At 48.1% G+C, this 23,272-nt stretch overlaps 1 protein-coding gene across 2 annotated transcripts in view; it reads right to left on the bottom strand.

Annotated features, from left to right (window-relative positions):
* Positions 1–1,024: 1,024 nt before the first annotated feature.
* RILP (Rab interacting lysosomal protein) overlaps positions 1,025–23,272 on the bottom strand; it is a 259,539-nt gene continuing 237,291 nt past the window's right edge. For both annotated transcript variants that reach the window (XM_069615407.1, XM_069615409.1), the window contains one exon: positions 1,025–2,489. In XM_069615407.1, the coding sequence (XP_069471508.1) occupies positions 2,363–2,489 (127 nt within the window). In that variant the 3' untranslated portion in view covers positions 1,025–2,362. The remainder of the gene's footprint in view (positions 2,490–23,272) is intronic.

The following is a 23,272-nucleotide window of genomic DNA, read 5'->3' as shown; positions in this document are numbered from 1 at the left end:
TGGCACTTCAGAAGCAGAGACTTGTTATGGAGGGCCTACTATGGTTCAGGCCTTAACTGTTTATGATTCTTAACCTTTTTGATGGGGTTCACAGAGTACTTGACAGAGGGTACTGTGAGAGGTTTTTAGTGGTAGACGAACCAAGTCAGGGCTCCCTATGAATCTTTAATCATCTTCTCTTTAGTTGGACGGCATTTCAATTTTTTGGGGCAAGGCACAAGTGAACCCTTAGGGTGACCAATTCATTTCTTAGGCTAAATAATGACACCCTGGATGCTTTGAACTGAAGTCCTTCACGTTGTGCTCCATGGATTATCCAGCTCCTTACTGTTTCATGCGAGATCAGTCTCGTGGATTTCCCTCTGAGGGTCGTCACTTTCACAGGCTGGTCAAGATTCGTATATCTTGCTAGACCATGAAATGATGGTGTTAAGCTGTTGCATCGCCAGCCTTGAATGGCGACCCCCGGCACCCCCCCCCCTCGTCTCTTGGGCACAGTGCTGGATTGCAGGACCCAGAGCAACAGATTAGCAACTAAGCAGCTTGCATGCTTCTTAGTTGCTTATGTACTGCCTGGTTTTATAGCACGTACAGAAAGCACAGAGATAGAGTAGTAGAGTAGAGGGCAAGATTGATAACCTGCCCAGTGAACGTGCACCTGGCCTTTGTGTCTAGATCAGGGTTGTGTCTTGTATTTGGGGCACTGTTGCCGCTGCTGATCGCTTGTGTGGAGTAGCACGGCATGCAGCTGCCATCACTCCTACTCAGCTTGTGCCAACCCGCCTTTATTTATAACCAAAAGTGGCCTCTTACTCCAGATGACTTGGATAGGTCACTGGTCAGTATGCTCGGGCTCAGGCTACTCCAACGCACCACCTGGATGCAGCTGCATCCAACCGCCACAGCTCCCTCAGCCATGCAAGCTCAACCCGCAGAACGTCAAAGAGTTACCCACCTCGGCTTTCTTTCCACGTGGCAAACCTGACCCGCCCCCCCCTTTACATACCTCAGACACACCATCTGATCAAAATACAGATTAATGACATTTTTATTCTTTACCCAGATCCAGTGACAGAAAATAAAACATCTGTACGTAAATAGACATTTGTATCCATGTCACAAAAATACACTTGTTAATTTCTCAATTGAATAATAAAAAAATAGATTTCTCAATCTGTTTATAATATTAAAATAGAAGCTAGAACGGAAACACGGCCCAGTGTCAATTTCACCAGTGATTAAATCAGTGCAAAGTTAGGGGAGATAAGAGTTGTTCAGTTTGGGGTATAAGAGGAGGCGGATGCTGGAGAAGGAAGTAGAATGAGTGGTTTTGTTGCAGAGCTCTCAAACCACCAAGATCTGGCCCAGGGTTGAAGACCAACAGTAGAATACCAACCCGCATTCTCCTCTCCTTGACGCCAAAGTAGTATGGTACCCAGGGGTGCCTGATTATCAGGTGGCGTAACTGCCTAACCCTACACAAGTGTTTGCTGAAGGGAAAAGGAAAATTGGGTGGATCTACTGAGCAATCGTTCTCGTCCAATAAAGTGCAGCAAAGGAAGACATGTTTTGCACACAAAGGGTGGCAGGGAATAGTTCTATCCAACAATAAGCAAACAGGACGACAATTCGCTCTACACAGTGGGCACAGGACACTCTACAAGACAATGCTCTACTCCGAGCTCCAGAGGTGAACACCCCCAACATGAGAGGTTACGTTATGGAAATAATACTTTTCTCACGAAGTGGTGCTGCCAGAGGACAATGTGCCTTTCACAGTATGAGTGCAAGAGAGCAAATGCCCCTTCATATAGGACCAATGCCAAAGGACAACGCTGTATAGTGCAGTATTGATGGAGAAGGACAAGGCTCCCAGCAGAGAGATGGTGCTAGAGATCAAAGCATCCTCGTACAGTGATGCTGCCAGAGGCAAATGGCCCATAATACTGTGCTAGTTTGAGAGGACTATGCCCCTTTGCAGTGAGAGGAGAGGACAATGCTTTCATATAGTAATGGTGGGGAAAAAGATCTTGAAAAACATTCCTGCCAAATAGCTAGGGCCCCCGTTCATACACAGATGGTGCCCAAGTACATGAATGCCACGTGGCACGATGCATCAGGCCATCAATCGTGTGGTGCACACAGCCATTCCAGTACAGGAGGTGTAGAATATAGTGGTCCTCCTGAAGAGCAGGCAGGGAGGAAGGGAATAGATAACAGCAAGTCCCAGGGTCGGACTTCCCTTTGTATGGTTGATGGGGTTCCGCTGGAAAGGCGATTAAAAGAACACAGCCTGCAGCAGAGCCCAGGCTAATGAGAGGGGCGCTGAGTCTGAGCTTCTCGGTGCCTTCCCCCGAAAACTTCACTCTTCAGGTCTATTCCCTTCCTCTTCAGCCAAGCCCACTTCCTTTGCATCTATAAATTCCCAGACACCAGAGGATGTGATGTTTGTGCCTTCCTTGCTGCTGCGCCGGTACCACTGTCCAAATCTGTAAAAGAGAATATGAAAAAATGAATATGATCAAAGGAAGCTTCTTAAGCAATGTAAACCACTCGTCTCACTGGATATGCTGGACTTCACTCTCACAAAGAAGAACTACTTGGGTATTCTGATAAAAGAACAGCTTATTTTGCTCTTGTATACCCACATTTAACCCTTAGGACGGAGGGAAATGGGGGAAGGATGCGAACAATGCACTTCAGAGCTCGCTCCAATGAGAGAATGTTTTCTTTTTTTAAACAAAAATCATATCAGCAGCAACATGTCACCGGTACAAAACAATCAAAATAACACAATAACACAGTAATGGTAACATACACGGCAAAGGAGAGGCAGTGTATCATGGGGTAGATGAGGGTGGGGGGGGAAACAGTGTCTGAACAGAGCCCAGATGTCCTTGGGGCGGCAAGTCGCAGATACAGTTAGTATTATATTGTTCCTCAGACTCATTGACCAGTGTGAGATCACGAAGAAAATCGTCAAAACATGGTGCATGTATGGATTTCCAGCATTTAAGTATGCAGCGTTTCACAATAACACAAGAAATACTTGTCTAGTGATCTCTGCTACCTTGCCAATGTCTCCAAACAAATACTTCAAAAGGTGATAATTCCGCAGGGATTGACGTGATCTTTTCAAGTATATCTGCGACTGAGCCCCAAAATGCAGTTACCATCAGACATGCCTAGTACATATGGAAGGCTCCCGCATCAGGTGCACCACATTTCAAACACTCCCCGGTGAAGCTCAACACGAATTTAGCAAGTTTCGCAGGGGTGTAGTGGAGATGGTTAAGAATCTTAAATTGCATCAGTCGTAGACCAGAGTTCAAAAACGCAGACTTGGTAAGCTGGCAGTATCTAAGCCATTGTTACTCACTTAGCTTTACTCCCAAGTCAGCTTCCCAGATCACTTTCATACCATTTAAAGAGCTGGTGTGCACTGCACTATAAAATAGAGGTTGGAGATTCCCTCCCTCCCCCCACTAGTTGTCATGGCCCTTGTACATTCGTGTGTGTGGTGGGTTCAGCAGGAAACGTTGGCCAATTTGCGCAAACGCAGCCCTCACATGGTAATACTGAGTTGCCTAAGCTGACCCCCACCCCCACAGTGCTGCCGAAAACCCCAAGGCTCACATAGGTACCCCCAGGGAACATATCTCACATTTTCAATTGTTTGGACGGGTTGCATGTCATTTGCACTGTCTTATCAAACGTGGGGGAGATACCGGGAAAATGCCAAAGCGGGAATTAGGGGGTCATAGGGGACCATGACTCAAATTCTTCCATATAGCCTAGCCCATGCGTGGGCCGCTATGCTCACATGGTCGAACTTGCACGTGTACCGATGATTGGGGTAAAAATTAACAGACCGCACGTCTGCCGGAAAAGCTGCATATTTCTCGATAGGGATATGGGTGGTTTTATCATCAGGATCAAACAAATGTTTGGCAAATTGGGCTTCAGCGACTAGATGGTACAATTCAAAGTCTGGCGTGGCTATGCCACCCCTCGAATATGGCTCTATCATCTTGACACATTTCATCCTCGCTGTACCCGACCCCACACAAACGAAGTGACTAGAGATTGGAGCTTCTTAAAAAAAAAAAAAAAACATCAGGAGGAAAAAGATAGGTCAACTAATAATGTTGTCGTGCAGCCCTCCGTTTTAACAGTCGCAGTTGTTTCTTATCTGGTTATTCACATTAATTTGCAGTGGCATCTACCATCTCCAAATGAAATTCACACGTCCTCTCGGGTACTTGTAAATGCTGCAACCGCATTTACAAGTACCCGAGAGGACGTGTGAATTTCATTTGGAGATGGTAGATGCTACTGCGAATTAATGTGAAGAACCAGATAAGAAACAACTGCGACTGTTCAAACAGAGAGCTGCACACCAACATCATTACTACAATATTGATGCTGGTCTGGCAATTTGAAGGCATGAGAAATGATGACTTCAGCTTAAACAAATACTGAATGAGCAGCCAGACGGCGCCCAGTTGTTCTAAACGTCCGAAGAAATCCAAGTATAATAAAGATTTTCTCGCAACCAACTGTGAATTTGGGAAGTCTATACTACATATGAAATAAATCCTCTATCCTGAAGACGGACTTAATCAACCAGACCAACAGCACTGAGGGTGAACTGTAGGAGTACTGTTGGCCGAAACATGTCGACAAAAATTGCAGAAACTGTTACCAGTTTGTGTTTCCGTGCTCTTGTGAACCTACTTGAAACATCACAAGTGTATCTCTGTTTCTAATTGGTAAACATTAGGTACACACTCAAACAACACGGTACAGTGACGTAGAGGCTAAATTTAAAACGACACTAAAGAAAAAATAGCTATCTCTAGAGATAAGAACGGCCGAATGTATTTGTAAAGGTGTATTTTTCGCAGTGGAAGCAAACTCTACCAGGAACTAATGTATTAACATCTCAGATGAACAGCATTTCAGACTGTATTCCCTTTTCCCGATTATTTTATATAATTGTGGCTGGATTTTTCCTTTTTTCCTTTCTTCCTGTGGCACTATTTGCCAATATTATGGTGCACTGACACCAGTAGAGTAAGAGCGCGTGCACAGGTTGAGCAATAATTGTTACCAAGTGTATATGTAGAAATCCATTGTTTAAGGTTTTTAATGTTGCACAGATGCAGTAGAATAAATGAAGATGTTATTTTTCAATAATAGAGTGGTGGTTGTAAAAATTTGTAAATTACTCAGATTGTGTTTGGTCTGATCTGTTGCAACTTAGGGACTATAAGAAGGGGTCGTTGACCTATCTTTTTCCTCTGATATACCAGTCTCCCGTTTGATAGCGTCACCCCGTACCCCCCCACCTCCCCCGATATCAAAAAATCTGGGGAGTACCCAATTGTAAGCAGCAGATGGGAACATTACAAAAATAGTATAGTAGTTTGGGGAGAACAATCATTTTGAAAAGCGCTACCCCGCTATGTAGGGAAATCGGAAGTTTGGACCACAAGTGGAGTTTGGCTGTGAGTGTTTGCAAATCTTCTTTGTGATTATCTACATAGAACGTGTGTTTGTCTCTGGACACAACTACACCCAAATAACGGACCCGCACCGGGGACCATTTGAATCCACTAATGTTAGATAAGTCTCCTGTGGCTGGGGGTAACGGGGAACAGCTCTGATTTAGAAATATTAAGCTTAGATCCAGAATAACTTGCAAATGTGTGGATCTAAGCCATGATCGGTTGAAGGTTAGCCTCGGGATCTCGGATGTACAGCAAAGTATCATCTGCATACAGGGATATTATTTGCGGGGGTCCCGTCATCCTTATACCCCTATGTGCATGTGTCTTACGGACAAACTACACCATGGGCTCAATAGTGAGGGCAAACAATATGAGGGACAAGGGACACCTGTGCCTGGTTCCTCTACCGAGGAAGAAAAAAAGATAAATTGATTGGTGAGAACCCTCGCTGCGGGGTTAGTGTCGAGTAAGCGGATGCATTTGATAAAATACATCCGTAGCCCGAAGGATTCAAGAACCAGGAGCAAATAGGACCGGGAAATCGAATCAAAAGACTTCTTGGCGTCGAGAGCATCGATCGCTGCGTTCGTGGTGGGATTGATTTGTACCATCACTCCGAAAAACCTGCAGAGATTTAGGCTTGTAGAGCACATTGGTTTAAATCCTGACTGGTCAGGGTGAACCGAGGCGGACATATATGGGAGGAGTCTAGTGGCTAAAATTCTGGCAAACATTTTTGCATCAGTATTAATCAGGGAGAGGGGTCTGTATGATGACATGTCATGAACGGGGCATCAGGGTTTCAGGAGCATGGTTATCATGGCCTCACGCGTGGAGTCCAGGAGCGAGCCCCGTTCCATTGCTTCCACCCACACCTTCAGAAGGAAATGTGCCAATTTCTCATGCAATGACTTGTATAATTCAGCCCCCAGACCGTCCGAGCCGGGGGCTTTCCCAGATGTTAACGCCTTATTAGCATTTGTTATCTCGTCCAGTGTGAGAAGCGAGTCTAACGTAGACCGGATATCGGGAGAAAAGGCAGGAAGCTCCAGCTCCCGTAGGAACTTGGATGTCTCGGCAGTAGACCGTTCGTCCCGATGGGAAATCTGCGTTTAATAAAACTGAGTGAATGTGGCATTTATATCCTCCTCCCGGTTAACCACCTCTCCCTGTATATTCTGGATACTGGTGATTGAAGAATTACGACTATCGGCTTTGAGCATATTGGCCAGGAATTTACCTGCTTTGTTGCTCTCACCGTATCTACAGGCTCTGGCTGAAGTCTCCATATATTGTACCAGTCTGTCAGCTAATTTTTGGAATTCCCCCAACAACTTATGAATGTCAGCAAGTACTTCTTTGGTATGAGTGGAGCTGTAATCCTGCTCGACTCTCGACAGGTTGGACTCCACCTGGCCAAGTTCTTTTCTGACTGACACCAGCAGGCCGGTGGTCTTAGTCATAAGAATGCCCCGGACCCACACCTTGAATGTTTCCCACAACGTTGCATGTGACCACACTGAGCCCTCATTAATCTCAAAGAATTCCTCCATTTCTACCTGGAGGGATTCACAGACAGTAGGATCTTTAAGAATAGAAGGGGGCATCCTCCAGCGTCTGGCGCGGGGGGTGGGAGTGTAGACCACGTAACACCAAACAGAGGGAAAATGGGGAATAATCTGAAAGTGTGCAGGGGTGGATATTGCACGCCGTCACTGCATCCGAGAGAGGTGAGAAGCCAATAGTCAATTTGAGATTCAGAATCGTGTACAGACGAGTAATATGTATACCGTCTGTCCAATGGGTGGAGCATGCACCAGGCGTCTGTTCGAGAGGTTTGTGACATAAGCTGATGCAAGGTAGTGGCAGTTCTTGTGGGCCTATGGGGAGCTAGGGAGGATCTATCTAGCGTTGTATCAAGAATAGTGTTAAAGTCCCCACCCCACAGTCCAATGGGATGATCATATCAAGGACCGTACGATAGAACTCCAGGTCGTCCACGTTTGGCTCATATGCGTTGACCAATACAATGGAACGGCCCTCCACCTCCCCCCACACCAACACGTACCTACCCAGAGTGTCCGTTTTACTATCAAGGCATCGAAACCCCAATGATGGATGAATCAGAATGAGAACCCCCCCCCCACCCCCACCCCCCGGACTGTGCCGAGTAGTCCGTATAGTACCGAAGCAGACCCCGGCGTGGACCGAAGTTAACGTTTGTATGTTTGGGGGCATGTGTCTCTTGGCACATCAATATCTGTGGGTTGTTTCTTGCCACAAATGCTGCCACTCTCCTGGCTTTAGACGAGTTGTTCAGACCTCGCACATTCCAGGAGAGCAATCTAATCATCAATCCCCCACTCATTTGAGTAACCACTGCCATCTACAATCATACCAGTCCCCATATGCCTGATATACACGGACAGGCTGGGTGCCGTCTCCGGTGACATGACTCTCAGTTTCAAACAGTTAACAACCCCAACTGACCCCAGCATAGTGCTAGGGGTAAAATAAACCACAAACACCATCAACCCCAACTCGATGAGGACATCCCTGTATGAACTTGAGAAACTTTCCCGAGGTGCATATGATGCGGCTCATAACTGCCACAGCTGGGCACGCTCCGCCTGGTACAATTCAACAGTTATAGTTCAGTGCCACCAAGACACTTCATGTCGTATTTGTGAAAAAGGATATTGCACTCAGTATAGATCAAACAGCCGGGTCCCACCGATCTGCTTCAGGTTGCAGGTGTCCGTTCTGGTCCGGTCACCGTTCCTGTGTCAGTAGTGGAATTGAAGACTCAATGTAGTTGATTGCCGCTGCAGGATGTTCTAAGAAGTGGGCTTGACCGCCGTGCTGTATCCGAACATTAACTAGCCGGCGCTGTCTAGTGCACAATGCAATAGAACAAATAGCTTTGTGTAACTGTCAGGGGGACTTACATGTGTTGGCCGTGCACTGTAGCGCAGATGTATTTCTGTCAGCACCTCAGGAGAGTTCCCAAGCCTGTAATTCAGTCGTTGAAACCTTGGAAATTGTTTTTTTGGCAGCCAATCAGCCCCGCAAGTATAGGGTGTCTCAGGCAAAATCGGCATGGCGTGGAGTCTCTATCAAGATGTGGGACCTCATGAGGGGGATCAATGACTGATGTATCGTATAATATCTATAGCAGTCACCGTGGGGTGAAAGAGAAACTCTGGTGGTCTGGCCGCCTATCGTGCCACCCCTGCGGTTTTACAGACTGCACCCTGGGCGGTACAGTCTTGGAGTGCCTCGTTTAGCAGTATGTCAAAACAGGATTGGTGAGTGCTACACTGCTATTGTGGAATGGATTGTGCTCTCCCACGTACAGTAATGTCTTGAATACCTTAATGGGGTATGTCCACCAGTATAGAGTTTGCAAGCACGGCGGACCGGTGGATCAGGTGCGTCGCACAATCCAGGCAGGCTCCCCCAGAAGAGGTGCTTGCGGTGTGGCTGCTCTCCAGCCAGATCTTTTAAGGGGAATACATTGTCTGCAGGCTCCCTTGTCCGTGATCCCGTGGGGTTTGCAGATAGGCCTCTGTCTTGGCCTTCGTAGTGGAGCCCGCTTGTGGTTTCACAGAATCAGCCCCCACGCCCAAGGATGCAGGCACAGTGGCATGATAGTATCAATATACGCTATGGCCTGGTCCACCAGTGTGTCACAAAGTTTAAGCTCACGATAAAGCCCAGATGCCGCCCCTCCACAGGTAAACGGGCACACTGCGGTCCCCGGCGTGTGTCTAAAACATTGAAAGTACGAGCAGCCTATGCCACAGTCGAAAATTAGTTTCGTATTCCATCAAATCAACGCAGGCTCTGAACGCAGGCCAATCAGGATGTGTGCATATTATTATCGGGTGAGCGGCAGATATCTCCGCCTATCCTGTGTGTCCGGACGCGGCTGCGTAGTCCGGGCTGTCCACGCACATGTAAGGCCGGTGTGCGGAGCACAGGCCCCCTGACCCCACCAGGCACCACTGCCCGTCAGCGTCCACTGATCCATTAGGCAAAGTTCAATGAGTGTTTGTGGCACCTGCCCCAGGGGGCTGTCGCAACCATGTAAAGATGCTTGGCCCGAAGAGGGTCTGGGATGTTAACGATGGTCCCAACACCTGCAAAACAATCATGGAGCCGACCACGAACGCCTCGAGCCATGGGTTGGAGCATTCTCTGGAGTAAAGGAGCCCCACACAGCAAGGTCGGGCGTCAGCCTAAGGGACTCGGCCACCCACAGTCGAGTCGACGCAGGGCAGCCGAGCGGCCCGGGACTCCAATAGGGTCAGACGAGGTGCGGCCCTTCGGGGTTGTGCAGTTCGTCCCCCCGCAGCCACATCTCAGGGCCCGTACAGTTCAGTTGGCATGCGTCGATCCGGCACCGCAGCCCCCCGAATCAGGGCATTGGGTGGGCACACTCTCTGGTGGCGGCTAATGTATTCCCATGTTCCCAGGGGGTGTCTTCGTGTATGCCTCAGGCAATCACAGGTTCTGGGAATGGCCGGTGTTCCATCGAGCGCCAAGGCTTGAGAGGGGGAGAAGAACCTATACTGAGATGGAGGGCGTGCAGGCTCCTCCCACTGCGGGGCCCAGGAGCTTCCTTCCCACCACAAGATACATTGCTGCTGTCCCGGTACCAGTCATCGGCCAGCGAGGCTCTGCTGCACCGCTCAACCTTCGTAGAATGGGTATCTCGGCCAGACAGCAGTGAATCAGTTGGCTTTTTCAACCGGACAGTCTTCCACCCTTCACACGTCGAAATCAGGCTGAGTTACTGGACTAGGTGACCGCGAAGCAGGATGTTTTCAGTAAAAGGATAACAGACTGAGAAGAGCTCTGCAGCTTAAGTAGCCATCACATCTGCACGCAACAGCGCCCCCAATGAGAGAATGTTTTCAATAGTTAATGTATCTGCATTCAGAGAGGCCTCTTCCAAGCCAAAAATTAGTTCTTTATAAAACGTAATATGTTTATAACAGACAGAGCTCCCTGTACAGCTGCATCTCTGGATACATGCACCTCTCATCGCTTGCTTTCGACAATCTTATACCTTTCCTTTCCTAAAGGTTGACATTAGGACAATTACCTCTTGCTCCAGGCAGGGGCTTCACTGATCACAGTGTGTTGCCTTGTATGGAACCCAGTCATATTTTCGCTGTGAAAAACCTCGAATTGAAAAATGGAGAGAAAACCAATAAGGCTTTCTAAAGATTTTGGTTAAAAAAAAAAAAATTAAAAGTTGTTGCGTTGAACAGCGCAAATATGACTTGGTACCCTTAAGTTGAGGCTTAGGGTGGGGGTAGTTTCGGGAGGGGGCAGTAGAAGATTTTCAAGAGGGATGTCCCTCTGTAAATAAAAAAAGTTACCTGAATGCAAAACATTAGACATATTATTAATGTGTGGGAAAGGACAGTACATATTGTTTAACTGCCTTATTATGCCACGAGAGTCCAATAGATGGCACAGTATGACAGTGAAACGATATGTGAGGCGAGATGAAGCAAGACGTTCAGGCGCAGCTCCTTTGGTGTCGTGCATTTCGGGGCACAGCTCTTTTACCAGAGATCCCTTATCAGAGCGGCCAGCAGGGCGCAGGGATGTATTGGCACCAGAGATCTATCAGCACTAACATATAGATCTATATTCAAGTAAACAACTTTAGTTGAAGTGCATCTAAGGTGAGTAAACTCACCAGAACAAAGTCTTTGAAATTCAGCACATTGGGAAACTCACGACCAGCTTATCTCGTTGATCTCCCCCATAATGCCATATCCCCCATTTTGCCATTTTGTATGGCATTGTAAATGCCTTCTCTTATATATGTTCTCTTGGGCTTTGCAACAGGAACACAGCGAGTTAACCTAATATAGAATAGTAAAACTCTTCTGTAACCATCTGCTCAATAGGGTGACGACTACAATGCTCTCTGTGTTGTGAAACCTCATTGGCAAGCAAATACATGTTGTGGGTTGTATGGAATGGTAACAATTGATCAAAGGAAGGGAAAATAGAACTGTGTTGGGCACCGTCTTGTCAATTGACACCCCAATGACAAATTGTAGGTAAGATTTTCATAAAAATGGTAAATCTTCCTGACCTGTGTCAACCCCAGAACCTTTTTGCTTTACTAATGGGACATTCTTCTTTAATACCTCTGAGTGGGAACATTTTCCCACACTCACAGAATATTTTAATCTTTTTCTGGGTGTCATTTCTTTTCACTCTCTATAGTGTCTTTTTTATCTTTATCCTTTTTAACAATTTATTGGCAAGAAGTGTCTGTTGTTGCTGGGTTGCCTTAGGGTCACCCCTTTTCAACTTTCTTTTGCCTACCTTGAGAGAACTATAGTTCCCAAGGGTAGAAAGGATCTTTGGATCCCTTTTACATTTTATTCTGTGAAGCCAGCAGCCCCACCTTATGTGGAGTGCTGGGGAGATACAATGTATCCCCTTACTAAAAACTGTAACAATTATGTTACAGGGACAAGCTTACCTGATGGCAGTGATACCTTCTATTAATTTGGTGCACCTTTACCGCAGGCTGTGTTCACAGCTGCATTAAAGGAACCCAAGGGTGCTCATTTTACCAAAATGGCCCCAGTCTTCTTTTTTTGCCATTTTAGCGTTTCTTGTCCTTTCTAGTTCCTGCCCCCGACATCCAGGACGGGAAATTACATTGTGTGATTTTTATCTTCAGTGGGAGTCCCCTGGACTCCCCGCCCAGGCTCCAGTCCGTCTGTGAAGTCAGGAAGCGGGGGAGGAGTCCAAAGCTCCACAGCCCTTTGTCTTCCACCTTGCCTGAATGGGGACAAATCTCAGTGGGGGGCTGGTTGTCCTGATTGGACAACCGGAACCACCCCTTGTTGTAAAATGCAGGGAGAGAATGCAGAAGTTGTGCTGTAGTTCCCGTTAAATACTGCAAACCTGGAAGCTGAAGACGAGTAGACAACTGGACGAAGGAACCGAGAAAAAAAAAAAAAAACTGGCTGCACCTCCTGGACAGTTGGTTTGCCCGGTGAAGCCCTGCTGCATTGCTGAAGCTCCAATTTCGACATCCACTAGAGACGCCTGGAAAGGAGGACTTCTCCCCTTGGGTTGGTGGGACCAATCGACCCCAAGACAAACTCGACTGGAACCCCTTTCTCTGATGGCTGCTGCAGGAACACCAGAATTGAGTGCATTCTTTTTTAAGCAGGACCCGAGCTCCAGGAAGATCTTACAGACTCCCTCGAAGCAGGACTAACCAAGCCTGAGCCACCTCAACAAGAGTGCTGGACCCCTGTAGCAAGGAAAGTCCAGAAGGTGTCCAAGAACCGCAGTGGTGCTATTTGCGAGAAGCTGAAACCACGAAGTGCTGCTGATCTGAAGTGTGCCTATTGCGGCTGCCGACCTTCAACCCGCAGTGCAGGAGTCCCCATTCGTCCTATGACTAAGGCCCAGGAACAGCAGGATCTGCAGGACTGCAACAGGAACAGAAGCCAGCTGGAAACTTTTTCTTCAAACTCAAGCTACTGTAAACTAAGGGTACTTACCTCTTGTATGCAGCCTGCTTGTTCTCACTGGAGACTTGCATTTGCTGCCCTTTGCAGAGTTGCTTGCATCTTTGCTTCTTCACAAGCCTCCCAGCTTGTGGCCCAACAGCGATTTCGTTTTACAACAAAACTCTTTAACATTGTGCAAGACTTTTGACTATATTCAAGAAGTGCCTCAGCTCCCCTAGACTTTGCTCAAGTGACATTGGCTGTCCTGGCTCCCTGAAGACTCTTCTTACCCTCCGACTCTGTGTTGAACTATCCAAAAGTCATACATACCTTACTTGTATAGCTGGGAAGAGTTAATCCATATTGCATTGGGGGATTCTAAAGTGATTACCCGTTTGCGAAACTTATTAACCAAACTTGTTAGCCAATGTTTCCTTCCCTAACCTTTTTCCTTTTTGCCACAACTTCAGTATTACCCTTGAAGTGTGAAAAGTGATATATTAATGTCCATAGTGTCCTAGCAATTGATGTCACCTGAGGGTGTAGAAAGTGTCTGTGTGCCATCCCAAAAGGGTATCTACTTAACGGAAGGAGTGTATTGTTGAAGTATACTTAAGTGTTGCATATTGCTCCCTTCGAAGAAGGCTCATTTTTAAACTGACTGTTAAATTATTAAATATTCATGTTAATCAAGAAACCTTGTCTATAAGTGTTATTTGAATACCTGTCACTGTGAATCTCCATGTTACAACCTCACAGCTCACAAGGACCACTCTTGAGATGAGCCTGGCTGCTCAGTCACTACCAACTTGTGTAGTAGAGGCCTATACCAAAGGTTGGGGTACCTATTGCCAAGAGGACAAGAATGGTGTCGTCTCCCACAGGGTTACTACATACAATCTTGCCTAACGCAAAGGCAGAGGTTTTGAAAGGGGAGTACAACCTAGCCAGAGAAAGTATTTGATCAAGACAACCGTACCTTGGTTGGGGATGGGATCAGATAGGGTCTCTCCAGATTGTAGGGGGAAGAAGAGGATGCCCTCTTTGTTGTTTTGCAGTGTCTCCAATCACACTGTCAGGCGGGAAGAGCTGTTATAACAGTCTTTTGAGGCAACTTTGGTGGCCTCGTACATCTACAGGGGGCCCGACACACCCAACGCTATGACAAGACAAGAATATATCTGACACCACGGACCGCAAACACCAGATATGACCAGGACAGGAGCACGTCTGACGGGTTGGAGGGGGGCCGGTTGTCACGATAACGCTCATATGCCGTGAAGCTGTATTACAGGTTTCTACTCCTACGATGCAACCGCAGCCTGCGTGTACGAGAAATATGTGAATACCTGTACTTGGGACAAAACTTTTAATAAAAAGAGTTGGAAAAATAAGACGACGCATTGCAGGGCTCTTCAGGCCTTGACAGAGCATTGATGGATTGGACCACAAAATAGACTCAGAGGCTAAATGGACATCGCGTCATGCAGTTTGAAACAGTCTGTGGGTGAGGTAGAAAACGAATTTGTGTGCTGGAAGATAAAACTTGCCAAATTAGACAGGTTAAAGCTGCAAACGCATATGAGAAAAGTAATGGCAAGAAAATGGGTATTGGGAGTGGGGGTGAGGATATAGACTGAGTAACATTTGTTTGGTAGGGTTTCCAGAAGCAACAATTATTCCTGGCGGAATGGAACAATTTATATGCTCAATCTGTTGGGAGTCTTATGTCACGTGGTGCGAATGGTGCATAGGACGCTGACAGAGTTCCCTCCCCTTTCCACCACCATGCCCCCTAAGCCAACCAAAACCCTTCCCAGACCCATTATCATTAAGCTCCTCAATTATCATGACCGATGCACTCCTTGCAGTGGACTGACATAAGGGGCCATAGGACTGTAGCAAAAATACTCCTCGCTCGGACAGGTTTATGCAAGTGAAAGGAAAGCTGCGGGCGAAAAGTATGAAACGGACAATGAGGTTTCCAGCTAAACCTGCGATGACAGGCGGCAAGTCACTTTTTTCCAAAACTTATAGGCATTACAGGGGTTCCTTAATATTAAAACAAGGAACAGTAGGAGTGACTCCCACAGACTCACAAAAAAGATGCATGGACACAAATGGACTGAAATCTGCCAGATTTGAGGGAAGTGCTTAAAATGCAGTTAAAAACATGCTCTACTGAAATATCTCCCTAGCGATCAGGAGGTGTATAGATCGCCATTCATGAAACCCAACGCTTGAATCACACAATATTCTATTTCGTTTGGTGTTTTCTGCAAGTTTGGGTAAGTCTGGGCAGCGTTTCTGCTCAGCATTGGCAGGGTGGTGGGGGAAAGTTGTGTGGGAATGTGGTGCTGTTCAATGCAATATAGAAGTATTATGACATATATATGTTATGTTGCTAGGTTATGTTGATTTATACTGTGCACTTCTACCACCTTGGGGCAGTCTCCAGGCGCTCGCGTGGCTGGTTAGTGAGGGTAGAGGGCTAGGAAAGGTCCAGAACCAGAAGAAACTGGCGTCTGTGTGTGTTGGGTTGCAGATGGGTTGATTGTGTGCACTGGCTTGCTGTATCCGTAAGGGTGAGGCCCAATGCCTGGGATGTTTGTTGCAAGTGATTGTCGGTTATGTTAGGTGTGCGTTCGTGTGCTTTATGTGTAAATTGGCTGGTATTTAAGGCTGTGGTTGAGCACACTGACTTGTGTATCCGTAAGGGTGAAGTCCAAGGCATGGGTTGTTTGTTATATGTGGAATATTAACTGTAGCAACAAATCATTAAATGCTATATAGTACAGATTGACTGGCTATAATGTAAATTACTCGTGAGATGGCAGATTGTGTGGAACGAAACAAAGATTTTGACAGGGAACATCAGGTGTGTCAAAGATTAAAGTTAAGTCAGACAGGTTGCAAAATATACCCAAAGGCATGATGTGGATATCCTTATAGTACAAGAAACATGTTCGTATGGTACCTTTCATCCCAAAACAGGAGCAACCAATCTCACTCCTCGTGTTCATCAGTATGTAGTAGGATTGCAACCTGTATTTAAAAGATGCTGGGGTTTCATAGTAGTACGATTGAGCAGGACGGGACAGGAAGCACGTGGTTGTGGCGGGGCAGGTAGGAACTTTAAATGTGATAAAGTTAAACACATGTGCTCCAAAGGGAGAGGACACTGCATTTTTCAGTATGGTGACGGTAAAGCTGTATAAGAATAATGTCCAGATACTTAGTTGGGCCAGAGACTAATTGTTAGATGGATTAAAAAAAATGACAAAAGTACCACTATACCGAGACCCAGGACAAATGGCTCAAAAACGGGATGAACTTGCTCAAGGGGTGCGTGGAGACATGCATTTTCAGGTGCAAGATTAAACATTCCATTCACATCGCTTTGCCACGTATAGGTTGTGTAATGATGTCCACCGACTTTTTAAATACAGTGCAGGAATCATTGATAATGCCTTGCACATTCTTGGACCAGTCTCCGTTAGTGCTTGAATGCTCACTACCAACACATTGGCTACATTTTAGGAGATGGAACCAGACTATAAGCACAAGCAGGGAATAGCAAAAGACAATGTTGTTCTTGGAGGACAGTAAAGGTTTGGTTAATAATCTTTGAGTATTAGGAGAGTCATTTAAGTGCTGCATAGGAAGGCTTTGTATTACACATGAAATGGGCATACTTAAATACATTTGATTGTTAGATTTTGAGATTTATGAGTTGGAAATAGCATTTGCGACCTCTGCAGACAGAATGGTATCTGGCGATATTAAAACCAAATTAACCCTCTTCAGAGAATACGCTGATAGAGAAGTTTGCTTGTTAGAACAGCTCCAACGATCCTGACTATATGGTAAACAGGATAAACCGGGTAGAGTGTTAGCTTGGACAATAAGGCGGGAACCTGGGCCACCCAGGGTAGCTGCCATACCAAATGAGGCGTGCTTGTATAGATGGTCAGATGCTACCAAGTATTGGAGTCATGCTGCCAAAAAATATGTGCATCTAAGCTGGCCAATATTAAATAGAAAAACAATGGTTACATAATGTACCTCTAGGTGGGAGTGCGGGGGGCAGATGGGGAATTGTTTTCAAATAAACCAATCAGCTCACAGGATTTTAGAGCCACCGTAAAATCATTCACAAATGAGAAGGCACCTGGGTGATAGGTTAACATCTGAAATCAATACATATATGGACAAGCTTATCCCTCATCTGATGGACATGTGCAAGGCCTCATTGAAAGCTGTAGAACACCTGGTAACCACTTACACAGCCCTGATTACTTTACTGTTGAAGCCAGGGAAGCCACTGGAGCCATGTTCTTTGTACAGGCCATACCCTTATGTCCCGTCCCCTTTCCTCCATACTGCATGGGCGTCCTTGCGAGGGGCGGGAGACAGGACCTTTTTCACCAGAAAAATCTTTAAATTTAGAGGTGTGCAGCCCTGGGAGCATGCGCTCGCCTGACTCTGCCCACCAGTGCCACTCCTCAGTCCCCTTTTCCGCATCGACGGGAATGGTACGATTTCACAAGCGCTCCTGGGTTTGGCTTCGGCCATGTAACACCATGCGCTCTTCCCCGGATATTCTTCTATCTTTGTCTTTTTTCTTTTAGATACTTGGTCCTCCGACGCCACGCTCCTCCCCGGCGCATGTCGACTTCAGTGGGTTTCAGCAGGTGTCCAGCCTGCAAGTGACTCTTCCCCACTTCAGACCCCCACGCCCTTTGCCTCTGCTGCCTTGGCTCCGACCACGGCTGGGAAGGTTGTTCCACATGCGACGCCTTGACTCCAAGGGCATTGAAGAACAGGCTAGCTAGGTGGAGCGAGCTCTTCCAGAAGTCACCTCTGAAGGACCTCAAGGACTTTGTCAAACATTGCTCGAGGCCCAAGGTGAGGTCTCTATTCATGATTGCACCCTGCAAGGGCGACTCCTTCCCTAGGAAGCGCCCCACTGGGAGGGACCTCTTAGGTTCCGATTCCAGCACACGTACCGAGGCTAGTCCAGCTACCGGCCTTACGGCTGAGGGGTTTCCGGATTCCTTCCGGTATCGGTGATGAGGGGCCGCAAGGCTCTTCTACCAGGGTTACTCATGAGGGGCAACGCCCTAATACCGGCATCATGTCCGAGGGGGCGCCTTCACGCAGCACTACCGGCAGATCTGCCGAGGGCAATATGCCTTCCATGCTCAAGCCTGAGGTGTGGGATAGGCCTTATGATCCAACACCAAGAGTCTTGGACGGGGCTGGTTCCAGTGAGCCAAGCACTACGACTTCGGCATGTGGCACGCAGCTCGACAAGATGGCCGCTGCACCAGACAAAATGGCAGACCGTCCGATACCCCCTCTAGCAAAGGGGTTGAGGAACGATTCACAAGGTGGGACTGGTGTCAACTAGGTACGTGGCCAACAGCATATCCATCAGCGGCAAAGGGCAGGTTTCCCCCGCACCCAGGCAGAGTGTGCCCCCAGCCCTAGCAGCCCGTAGCCATTCCGTCCATTCCTCCTGCCACACCTCCAGCCTCCAAAGACAGGTTCTTCAAAAGGTTCCTGGCGCTGATGCAAACACCCCAGATGCTATCAGGGACATGCTCCCTCAGGTCACCCCACCGGTACACAGTCATTCCACCGATGCCTCTGGTACCTTTGGCCCCAGCGTTACCTGTGCTTCCTCTGCCGCCGTCCTCCCTGCCTCCGGCAATACAGGCAGTTCCACACCAGCCTCCGCAACAGCCTCCACACCGCAGCCCACTGAACCCTGCACCCCTCCACAAGTTCTGGATCCTGCTAGCGCTCAGGTGGACACGGACGAGGCGGAGGACCCTGACACGCCATCTTCAGCGAAGGTCTCCCACGAACGCGTGGCAGCCCTGGCTGAATACCTTGGCCTTCCTCAACCAGAGATCGCATAGGTCGAGGAGGGGGTCTTGGCAGAAGTCCTCACCCTAAGGCCCCCCTCCAAGACAGGAATCCCGATGCAGAAGGACGTTATTACCTTGGCCAAAAAAGGGTGGCTCAAGCCACACCCGACCCAACCTGTCAACCAGCGCCAAGTACAGGCAGTTGGAGGGGGGATACACTCTTGCTTTCGGCTCATCCTCAGCCGCTCTCATCAGTGATCGCTGCTGCAGCGTCACTCTATTCTAAGCCTCAGTCGTCCGCGGCAGCCTCATCCTCGGCGCTGGTGGGCAAGGAGAAGATCTTGGAGGCGTACGGGAAAAAGCTGTACTCCAACGCCTCCTTGCATCTTTGGTAAGCCAACGCTGATGCCATGCTGGCAGCTGTTAACCAAAGGCTCTGGCGGGAAATTGCGGACTTGCTCGTGGAACTTCCTCCCCACTGTCGGGCTCGCTTTAAAGCGGGGTTAGGAGAACCCAGGCTGGTAGCGTCCAACATCATGAAGTCCACAGTGGCCCATATTGATACCTTGGCCTGGCCATCTGCATCACCACGGACATGAGAAGGATGGCCTGGCTCCGGGCTACCAAGTTCAACCCGGACGTCCATGAACGCATATTGGACCTTCCATTCGAGGGTAGTGACCTCTTCCACTCCTCCACGGATGAAGTATTAGATAAAAAGAAGAACAGCTCACAGACTGCTAAGTCTTTATTTATTCTCATGAAGGCCACATCCAAGGTGTACACACAGTCCAATCAACGCTCCGACAAGGGGAGTGCGTCTGGAGGGTTCCGAGGCTTCCAAGAACGGAGGTATAGACAACCTGACCGTTCCCAGAGTCAGCATCGGAAGAAACAACAAGGGGGGGGACAAGTGATTTTTCCAATGCCCCCTCCTCCGCGACAGCATCTGAGGGAAAGAAGGCATGACAAGCCCCTCCGGGTCCACGTGTCTCCAGTAGGGGGCAGGCTTGCCTTCCAAGTGCAATTTTGGTGCCAACATTTTTCAGACCCCTGGATCTACTCTGTAGTCTCCACGGGGTACAGCCTACCAGTCCCTTCCTCCTCTCCTCCTCGCCTCCTCCCACTCTCCCCCACTCTCCCCGATTGGGACAGCAATTCTGTTGGCGGAGATCACGGTCACTCGCCGAGAGCCAGGCAGTGGAAGTAGTCCCAGCCTCCCAGAGAGGATTGGGCTTCTTTTTCCAGGATTTTCACCATACAGAAGAACCAGGCTGGCCTGAGAGTTGTGTTGGACCTTTCCACCCTAAACCTCTCCCTTCCGCTACCAAAATTCAAGATGGTTACACCAGCCCTCATGCAGAGACGCTGAACAGGGGAGACTGGATGTGCTTCCTGGATCTGAAGGACACGCATCTACATGTCCTGACTTGGCAGCCGCATCAGTCCTATCTATGCTTCAGGATCATGGGCTGCCATTTCCAATACAAGGTGCTACCCTTCGGCCTCAATTCAGCCCCCAGGGTATTTACCAGATTGATGAACGCGGTAGCGGCTCTCCTCAGGGCCACCACGTCTACTCATAATTTGGACAACTAGCTCGCCCGGGCCTCCACTCCGGGGGCGGTTCTTCACACCTCCTCCACACTTATGAACACACTCCACAACTTGGGGTTTACTATCAACCTGAAGAAGTCTCAGCTGAAGCCCACGGTGAAGTGGACCTTCATGGGCCTCATTTGGGACACCGACTCCAAGAGGGTCTTCCCTTCGGAGGACAAGATGACAGCCATCAGGAGAGCCACTACTTACTTCCTCTCCAGGACTGTGACCTCAGCCTGGTGGTACCAACACCTTCTGGGTATTCTGGCGGCGGTCCTTTTAGCCATACCCCACACAAGACTCAGGATGAGGAGACTGCAGCTGCACTTTGCAGCCTCTTAGAATCAAGAGAGGGGCTCACAATCGGAGCCAGTGGACATTCCGATCTCTTTCTGGCTGGACCCCATCTGGTGGTCCACAGACCTCCGCCTAAGGAGGGGCAAGCACTTCCAGCAGCCTCTCCCTCAGGTCACTGTCCCTAGAGGGCTGGGGAGCCTCTCTGGACAACCACAGCGTCCATGGAGTCTGGACCCGGCAGTAACAGGAGTCCCACATCAACTGGTTAGAGTTGAAGGCCATATGGATGTCCCTCAAAGCCTTCCTCCCTCTCAGATGGCAAGACAGTACTTATCCAGATGGACAACTCCACCAGCATGTACTATGTGAACAAGCAGGGGGTACCAGATCCCCTCCAATGTACAACCTCATGGTCAGCATGTGGGAATGGGCCCTGGAGAACAACATCTACCTCATTGCTGTCCACCTCCTGGGGGGGGGGAGTCCAACCTGGAGGCGGACAGACTCAGCAGACTGGGGGCGGACAATTACGAGTGGCAATTGAACGACCTGTTACTGAAGGAAATCTTCCTCTGATGGGGCATCCCCCAGTGGATCTGTTTGCCTCCCACAACAGGAAATGCCAGCAGTTTGCCTCCTGACGGGGGAAAGGCCCCTGCTCCCTGGGCGATGCGTTCCAGATACAGTGGAACTGCATGAGGGCTTAATCCTTCCGGCCCACACCCCTCGTCCACAGGGTGATCTGCAGGATAAAGCAATCGTGTCAGCTCAGCATCATTTTGATAGCTCCCTGGTGGCCGGCGGGACCATGGTTCTCCGAGCTGCTCAGCCTATCGGACAGGCCTCCCATTCACCTACGGCTGGGCCGAGCTCTGCTCCTGACCCAGCAAGGTGGCAGGGTACTCCACCTTGCCCCTCACAAGCTAGCCCTTGCAGCGTGGTTCCTGAGCAGGTCACTTAAACACTTTAACCTTTCACAGGCTAACCTGGAGATCATACAGGGTGCCTGGAGCAAAGCCACCAGGAGCCAATACAAGAGAACATGGTCTAGATTCTGTCATTGGACCAGCTCGAAGGAGATCAACCCTCTAAAGTGCTCTTTGGATGAAGTCCTCTCCTTCTCTGCATACCTCGCTCACTCCGGAGTGCAAGTCGACACATGGCGCACTTACCTGGCAGCCATAGGTGCCTACAGAAATTCGGAGGAGGGTCTTTTTTCCGCCTCTAACCCAGTGGTCAAGCGACAGCTGGCATTTTATGCATGCAGCAATAACAAAAGGCACCCAGTAGTTTGTGCATGGTGATTTCCTTGTGAGCATGCAGCACAGTGGTATCTGCTACAAGCAGGATCCATTTTGTCCTGGCCTCCCACTCTAGTACATACTGTTGCTGGCCAACCAGCAACTCTTGTAGATCATCCCTGAACATGATGAATAGGGTGGAAGCTAGCAAACACCCCTGTTTGGCAGACATATAAACAAAAAATTGCCCCTCAGTTATCAATTCAGGCTGTATGTAACTCTTTGCCACACCATCGTGACACACCTCTAGTATCTCCAAGTGTCATTCCCTCAGGCCTTCCCTCCTAAGTGACTTCACAACTCTTGTTCATGGAATAGCAAGCTGCTTTCAGATCTACACATCTTTCTCTTTCCCTTCTTCTCACAGGTGAATATGGTGCCAGTCTGGGTTTAAAATTTGCAGGAAAAGGTTACAAAAGAATGTAAAGCTGGATAGTGTGGAATTCCTTGCTTGCCCATCCAGGAATCTTGTGTTTTCTTTTTTATTTTATTTTTTTAAGTGGGTTTTTCCGGAAACGGTCCCAACAGTCCGGTATTCCCTGCCAGTAATGTGTCTAACAGTGTCCCTCACATTTATCCAGTATTCCTTTACTTTCCTGCATTCCCATGCCAAATGCATGACATTTTCATTACCAACCCACATCTTCAAATCTGGGATAATTGGTTTTATAGTGTATGAAGTCCTGGGTGTAGTATACTTAATACAAGTACTTATGGTTAAGGAACACTTTGTCAGCAGGCACGTTTCTCGCCATTCTTCATCAGTCAAGGAGTCTGTCAGGCATATATCCTTTTTACCTAGATTGGTAGATGTTGAAATATTTTAGACTCCACCACCCTGGGATAGGGTCTAGATACCAAGTGTCTGACCATTGGTGGCAATATAATATATTCCAGGACAGCTGACAGTAGTTCAGATGTGAAATGTACTGTAAAATATTGTCATAGTAGTGCATAATGTAAACACAAGAACATAGAACATAGCCATGGGTGACACATTTCCTCTTTCCTGCAGTTGCTCCTTCGATATATATGTAAACCCCAATGCCCCATTGTTCGATGCTTATGCACTACATTTTTCTGTCATTTTATTTTTCAATGGTGATTGAGAGGCCTTGTCTATGGAGGGTGGGTTATTAGTTGGAATACGCTCTTGGTTCCTCACAGGTGCATATCGA

The sequence above is a fragment of the Ambystoma mexicanum genome, chromosome 9, assembly GCF_040938575.1.
Source record: "Ambystoma mexicanum isolate Mex_15411 chromosome 9, UKY_AmexF1_1, whole genome shotgun sequence".
In the NCBI taxonomy this organism is placed as follows: domain Eukaryota; kingdom Metazoa; phylum Chordata; class Amphibia; order Caudata; family Ambystomatidae; genus Ambystoma; species Ambystoma mexicanum.
Note: the sequence above shows the minus strand (reverse complement) of the source record. Positions and strands in the feature narration are given on the sequence as shown.